This window comes from Octopus bimaculoides, chromosome 20 (genome assembly GCF_001194135.2).
Source record: "Octopus bimaculoides isolate UCB-OBI-ISO-001 chromosome 20, ASM119413v2, whole genome shotgun sequence".
NCBI lineage: Eukaryota > Metazoa > Mollusca > Cephalopoda > Octopoda > Octopodidae > Octopus > Octopus bimaculoides.
The window spans coordinates 38,356,832-38,365,137 of record NC_069000.1 but is presented as its reverse complement, the minus strand read 5'-3'; the positions used below and the strand labels follow the sequence as shown (position 1 = coordinate 38,365,137).

Below are 8,306 nucleotides of genomic sequence, written 5' to 3'. Positions count from 1 at the left end.
ATATATACATATACATATATACGACGGGCTTCTTTCAGTTTCCGTCTACCAAATCCACTCACAAGGCTTTGGTCAGCCCATTGCTATAGTAGAAGACACTTGCCCAAGGTGTCACGCAGTGGGACTGAACCCGGAACCATGTGGTTGGTAAGCTAGCTACTTACCACACAGATACATGATGATGGTTCTCACAGAGTATGTCTTGTTAAAAATGTGTGTAACTCAAAGGCGAAGTTTCAAGCAATATGATTTATTTTTCGTTACATTTACAATTATAAATCGACCGTGTCGAATCGATGAAAATCAACATGTAATTTTAACTGTATGCATTTGTTGACGATCTGCTTAGCCTTGTGAATTTACTAGTGAGGAGAGGGTGTGTGACAGATGTTTGATAGAAAAGGTAATCTGTAAATGTGGTAGGCGTGGCAGTTAAATAGATTAATCAAGTGTGAGTAGATGAATGTCAGTGTGAAACAAATGAGTTGGGGAGAAACGAGAGATGCTTACAGCAGTTTTCGTTTGACCCAGTGGCATCGTTTCTCGTTCAGCCCAAAACGGTCAAGCAACAGGCTGTCATGACCGCAAGCAGGGAACTGCATCCCTTTGGCTGGTCAGTTGGTCGTATTTATAACAGTCTGTAGTCGATAGAAAGCGGGAACAAACCTTAGCTAAAGTGCGACCGGTAATTCTGAGACGCGCTTTCAAATCTCAGGCGATAGAGCCGATATTCGTTCTTTATAAACTTCCTTGTAGATGATGATTTCTGTTTGGTCGACACTAATTTTTAAATTACTGGAGTCCGCTGCCCTACGCATAGCGACGTATAACTGGCCGTGTGTAAACATCGGAGTGGATAAAAATACACCTACACGTGCAGAATCTTTAGTGTTACTAAAAGTCAGTGGAGGCGCAATGGCCCAGTGGTTAGGGCAGCGGACTTGCGGTCATAGGATCGCGGTTTCGATTCCCAGATCGGGCGTTGTGAAGTGTTTATTGAGCGAAAACATCTAAAGCTCCACGAGGCTCCGGCAGGGGATGGCGGCGAACCCTGCTGTACTCATTCACCGTAACTTTCTCTCACTCTTTCTTCCTGTTTCTGTTGTGCCTGTAATTCAAAGGGCTAGCCTTGTCGCACTGTGTCACGCTGAATATCTCCGAGAACTACGTTAAGGGTACACGTGTCTGTGGAGTGCTCAGCCACTTGCACGTTAATTTCACGAGCAGGCTGTTCCGTTGATCGGGTCAACTGGAAACCTCGACGTCGTAAGCAACGGAGTGCCAACTACTACAACAGTGTAGGACCTCGTTTGGCCCTGCCTTCCTGAGATTCAAAACCAAATCTAGAAATTCTCCCTGGCCATACAACATATTGTCCTGCCAAAAGTGAACGTGTTTTCCGCTTGACTCATAACATTGTTATGTCATAGAAACTTTAAGTAAACAAAGTTTGACCTACATTAATTTAGCCATTATTGGAAAGGTATATCCATTTTCTTAGCTACACTGCACAGTTATAAATACTAATATTTTCTAAGAAAAAAATCAGTGGGAGCGACCGACCGACCGGCACGAACGAAATACAATGATACAGTTGTCTTTGTCCACCACTCTTACTTTCTCATTCGCTCACTTTTGACAACATCATTTGATCTATTTCGTTACGGTTGCTAGAATGACAGAGAATAAGTCCAACGCCGTCTACCCTTTTACAACAAAATATAACTCGTTACCTCGCATGCTTTCCGACTGTTTTTATACACGTTTGCCTACCATGGTTTGGCTTTTAATTATATGTAATGGAGAAATAAATATATGATCTACGACTTTGGCCACTGTCTTTCTTTCTTGGAGTCAGCACCAGTATCATCGTCTTTGCTTTCAACACAGGCAACAATCGTTACATTCTGGTAACCTCTACGTAACAACCCCTCATAACATTTTTATTCCTTTAGAATTTTCAGAATCTTTTTCGGAATTTGTGTTTTACACACGGGAATTCATACACGAAATTGAATTGCAAGCTTTATTCTACTCCGATGACGGAGACTCGATATATCCAATGTTAATTGCTTCGATTATGGTCGCATATTGTGATGAACTACATCTACCAGCATTATGATGGATCTCCGAGCCCTCAGAAACAGTTGTTGGACTTATAATAATTTCCCCCCCCCCTGCCTTTAATTCTCTCTGCCGTTTGTATTCTGTGTTAGTTGGATCTATCAATGTAAATATCTATATTTATTTATTTATGCGCCCTTTTAAAGCCTAGCCAGGCTCATGGGCCCGGTTTCTAACTTAAAAAGACAGTGAAAAATTCTTTTGAAATGGTCCATTGGGGTAATAGAATAGGGTGTTCAAACACAGGCCGAGTGCTCCGTAGTGGATAGACAATGCAATCTTAGTACATAAGACACAACAGTTGATGGTGCTATGACCTTATGAGAAACGGTAGCATATTCTCTTCAGATGATTGTAATTATGTCAACTGGCCTCGTTACTGTTCTTACGCAAAACAAAGCCATTAAAACTTGGATATCTTAATCGTAAACACAGGATAATATTGACGATGTATCAAACATCTTCTAAACGTGTTGCCTTGACCAGTAACATTCGCAATACTCAGAAAATTGTTGTGATATTACAATCGATACAATACAGCAGAATAACCTTATAAGAAAGCTTATGAAAAGTATGCGCACATTTTATTTTATTAAAATACATTTAGCGTTTACAGATCAGAAATTAACTATGAGGAAAATACTTAAACATTAAAGAAAAATGATCATCTTTAAAGTAAAAAAGAATTATTTTCCTTTTATCTTTAATAATCAAGAAATAAAATAGCAAATAAGACGTTTTTTTTAAAAATTAATCTACCTTTCGCAATTGCCATATCTTTAAGTAGGTGCCAAAATGAAACAAGTTTCTTAGTCATTCATTTCCGGGTATCTTTCTTGGGGTATACAATTCACGATTCATTAACACATTTATCAAAAATAATTCTCTGCAATTTTAGGAATATATTGTTTCTTGATTAGATATCAGTATTACAAAATTACTTCAGACGGCATCACTTTTCCCTCCAAACCACATTTTAAATTTTCTATTACTAAATCAATCATTTCTAAGCGAGTTTCGTAAGTGTATGTTCCACAGTGAGTGGTTATGACAACATTTGGCATGGATAACAATGGGTGCCCTCGCGGTAGCGGTTCAGGGTCGGTGACATCCAAGGCAGCACTTTGAATTTCATTTGACTGAAGAGCTTTCACAAGTGCGTCTGTATTAACTATCTTTCCTGTTGAAGAAGAGATAAACAAAAAGAAAAATGGTCAAAAAATTGATGGCTTTATATAGAAAAGATAACCGTTTCTATTTTAGAGATTTATTGTTGATTTGGAACAATAACTCTTCTGAATTCATATACGATGTTTCTAGAACTTCACACTCTTAAGAACTCATTATATTTGGCATTTGTTTTGACCATTAGCATCTTGTATCTACAGTCATTTGTTTGTGCATTCAAATTTTGACTATTAGGTGTTTATTTATTTTTCTGCATCAGTAGTGACGTGTTAATTTTATGATGTTTCCTTGTTAATTTTGGCATGGAACTGCAAGCTGTGTATGGTTTCATAGTTAATCTTGTATTTTTGTGTTAAATGTGTGAAACAGGTATGCATTTTTCTCCAGTATTTTCCTAATTTCGGTTTGTGGTGTTTGGTGTAATGTGCAACAGTTTCATGTGGCAAATGTAAGGTGAACCTATTAGAGAGTTTCTGTCCAATGTAACAGTTAATGTCTTAAAGTTTGTAACTATCAGTTTTACAATCAAATTGATAAACCACATGGGTCAATAACAGTTTGTCCTCGGGCTCGCATGTTTGAGGCACATTATTGATAAAAAACCTTTTGGTTTTGGTGTTTTTGTAGTACGTCATTAGTTTAAGCTTATGTTTGGGTGTGATACATTTTGTATTGCGTTTCACGAGGGTTTATATTATATGTTCATCTGTTTTATATATCCTTGGTTGCAGATATATGATTTTAACGAAACAGGAGTAAAGCAGTGTATTCACAGACGTAACTTCCGACAACCAACACGTGAGACTCTAATGCTTTTTTCCTGCCTCAACGAGACACGTTACTCTTTATAAGTGTTCAACGAGTCCACTTTTTAATCACACAGGGGTGTTAATGTCTATCACCACAACAATCTGTTTGATATAGTTTTGTACATTTGGTTCATGGAATCGTTTTTTTTCTTCTCTGTGTGCTTTGTCTACTTCCTTTGGATGTATTCTCTGATATATTTGCGGTATTATATTAGTGTTTGTATGTCTGCCTTTATACTATGATCCCTTGTCTATTATTTAATTAGTTTAATTCTATGTTTTCCTGTTTGTAGTGCATTGATTGTGGACGATAATATACATACTCTCCGGAGGTGTGAGTTTTACTGCTGACATCTTATACTTGTGTCTCTGTGTAAATATATGCATTTGTTTCATTGCAATCCGTTGCAGGGTTACTCATTTTTGCCAGCTGATCGGACTGAGGCAATGTGAAATGAAGTGTTTTGCTCAAGAACACAACTCACCGACCGGTTTACGAATCGAAACCGCAATCTTACTAAGCCATGCGCCTCCTCGTCATGTATGTGCGCCCGCGCGCACGTGTGTGTGCACGCACGAGTTTGTTTATGTACACATATTTGTGTGTGTGCGTGTGTGTGTGTGTGTGTGTGTGTGTGTGTGCACGCGCATGTATGTGCGTGTGAGACTGCATGTATATATGTATAATGATTCCGTTTGTACATTTATTTATTATTATAGTTAATTTGTTTAGTTGTTTGGATGCAGAAAATTTGTTCACCAAACTCGAGACAGGCATGATAAAGATCATTATAAATAATGTGTATAAATACCCTAAAATAAAATACGTGTGATACTAGCCAACTTATTAAAAGAGACTATTTGATATAAACAAATAAAGTGTCTTTTCGCTGCTCACATGAAAATTTATATAACATTCAAACTTTGAGATGGAGTGACCATGGGTTCTCCTCAAGGACCAATGTTTGCAGCATTCTATTTGTCCACAATAGAAAACAATAAAACAAAAGTAGGAATAGATAATATATACCAGATATGTAGGTAATACGCAAGTTGTGGCGTATACACTTAAGGAAGTTGAGACACGAGACGACTTACAAAAGAGCTCTGTACAGAAATTTAGTAAATGACACCTCGTTTTTAGACATAAATGTATAGATTGAAAACAGAAGCATTCATTTACCAACTCAATAATTTTTAAAGTTTAAATGTTTAAAGACATTCAAGAATTGAAATGTTTCCCAAGTGATGTATTATCTTACCTCGAGCGATGTTTACCAAAAGAGAAGTTTTCTTCATCAACCGGAATTCTTCTGTACTAATCAAGTTAATCGTTTGTTCTGTGCAAGGACAAGCAATAACAAGAACATCCGCTTCGGGTAACATATCTTGCAAACGAGGGTAAAACGTAGCTTTGACTCGGTCTTCGTCTTCATTGCTTCTGTAAATTTAGAAAAAATGTATTCAATATTTTGCCGTCTAAACAGCTTCAGTAAGAACATAATAAATAATAATAATTCTTTCTACTAGAGGCACAAACCTCAATATTTTACTGGTACTTAATTTATCGACCCCGAAATAAAATGAATGATAATATTGACTTCAGCGGAATTTGAACTCAGAATGTAGCGGCGGATGAAATGTCACTAAGCATTTTGCCCGGTGTGCTAACGATTCCGCTGGCTCATCGCCTCAATAATAATAATAATAATAATAATAATAATAATAATAATAATGTAGGCACAAGGTCTTGAAAATTTTGAGGGAAGGGGGCTAGTCAATTATATCGAATCCAGTGCGTAACTGGTACTTATTTCGTCAACCTTGAAAGGATGAAAGGCAAAGTTGATCCCAACGGAATTTGAACTCAGAGTGTAACAGCAGACGAAATACCGCTAAGCATTAAGCCCAGCATGCTAACAATTCTGCCAGCCCGTCCCCTAACAAATAATTATAATAATAATGATAATAATAATAATAATAATAATAATAATAATAATAATAATAGTGGTTGGCGATATGTGCATTTCTGATCACGAGCAGAACTAGTGGGGGAGCATTATAGCCATGTATTGAGAGGAATTCTTTGGGGTTTGGATAATTCACCTCTGGAAACATGGGTGTTTTGTTCAACATCCTTAAAGACCCCTTAAAGGATGGGCTATTCAACCTGAAGAAAATTCTAACTGGGGTCCCCACCTGCAAGGTCATGTGCTGTTTATCTTGATATGAGATCACCATATCACGCACGTATGGTTGTGGTGCATGTGCCTAGTGTACCCTTATAAGACAGGTAGTCATGATAGGTATATTGAGCTTCGTATATTTTACCCCAGTGTCACTTTGATGACATACACTGCTCTCTCACTCAATAATAATAATAATAACAATAGTAAATTGGGAAAATGTGGAACCTCAAGACTAAAACATTACCTGTTGTCATAGATGCCTGAGGAATGATAACAAAAGGGGCTGATTCCTACCTAGTTCAGGTACCAGGAAACCCCAGAATGGCAGAAATTCAAGAGATAGTGCTCGTGGGAACTGCCCATATCCTACGTAAAATACTGTCTATGTAATCTCAAATTTTAAAACAAATTCATAATTTTCATATGTTTTCTTAAACATTCTCTAGAACACTATTATATACAAAACCAAATATATGACACCCTAAGCATAACACCAACATGAACTTCTAACTTGTTGTCTCTGTGTGAGACTTGGAGTCAACTTGTACAAATACAAAGCAAAAGTTAAATATGTAATAATAATAATAATAATTTTGGCAGAAGGCTAGCAATTTCGGGGGAAGGGTAAGTCAATTACATCGACCCCAGTTTGCAATAGGTACTTATTTTATCGACCCCCCCCCCGCCCACAAAATAAAGATGAAATTCAAAGCCAACCGTGGAAGAACTTAAACACAGAACATAAAGACGAACAATATTCTGCTCTGTGTTTTGTCCTTTATGCTAACGATTCTGTCAGCTCGCCAATTCTTTCTATTCTAGATACAAGGCTTGAAATTTCAAGGAGGATGCTAGACAACTGCATCAATCCCAGTATCTGACTGGTTCCTATTTTATCGACCCTGAAAGAATGAAAGGCAAAGTCTACCTCGCCGATGGTTGCACTTAGAGAGTTAAGTCTCAATCAACATTAGCACCACGAAGAGGAATGAGTTCTTCAAAAGCTTACACTTGAACTATTTCTTTGAGAAAATCTTGGAGAGGGATGATTCACTCCGTTAAGCTGATTTTCACAAGATAGGTGTAACTTAGGGATTTGGCAAAACAGACTGATATAATAAGTGTCAGGCTTAAAAGAGTACGTACTAGGGTCGATTCATTCCACTAAAAATACGTTCTAGGTGGTGCTCCAGCATGGCCACAGTGTTATGAATGAAACAAGTAACAGATAGAAGATAGATATACTGCATAAATACAAAGTATTTTAGATGGACCCTAAAACCACAGTTGCTACCTTTATTGCAGTTATCAGAAGTTAATAGTGAGAGATAAAGTTTTAGAATTACTTATCGCCATACCTTTGTGTTCTGTTATGATAAAGGATTTTCATTCCAAATGCCGTTGCTCTTAGAGCGATTTTAAGCCCAATATCTCCCATGCCAACAATTCCAAGATTTTTCTTCGCCACATTTGTGCCAAGTAAGCTCGGACAAAAGAAGTTTGGATGTTCATTTTCCATTGACATGCGAACACCTTTGAAATAAAAATATATATATATATATACATATATAGTCGATTCAAACATGAAAGTTCGTGCCGATTTATAGTATCTTACTTTTCGACTTATTTGCCATGAAACCACCTCAATTCTGGGAAGAAGGTATTTTCAAGTTAAAGGAAAGATGGAGACGCATTGTGCAACAAAATGGTTCATATTTGGTTGATTAAAAATGTAATGGCAAGTATTTATTGACCTTTTTCTTTCCTTTAAAAATCAGCATGAACTTTCCGGACAGCCCAATAAATAATAAATGAGTGGAAATCGAACCGGTGAGTGTGACAGATAATAACACACTAAAAGAGAATGACTCTCCCCAGACACAACAAAATTTGCTTCCACACACGAATTTACATAAAGAATCTTGCAAACCAGATACAAAAGCAAAATTATAATTAGTGATCAACAAATTATGTGGGAATCTTTGGTTTAACGTAT

General features: G+C 37.1%; 1 protein-coding gene across 1 annotated transcript in view; it reads right to left on the bottom strand.

Moving 5' to 3' along the window:
* Positions 1-2,686: 2,686 nt before the first annotated feature.
* Positions 2,687-8,306, bottom strand: part of LOC106867841 (glyoxylate reductase/hydroxypyruvate reductase) — a 7,530-nt gene continuing 1,910 nt past the window's right edge. The window contains exons 2-4 of the mRNA XM_014912871.2: positions 7,669-7,843; positions 5,384-5,562; positions 2,687-3,304 (exon numbers count right to left, since the gene is read on the bottom strand). Of these exons, the coding sequence (XP_014768357.1) occupies positions 3,054-3,304; positions 5,384-5,562; positions 7,669-7,843 (605 nt within the window). The 3' untranslated portion in view covers positions 2,687-3,053. The remainder of the gene's footprint in view (positions 3,305-5,383; positions 5,563-7,668; positions 7,844-8,306) is intronic.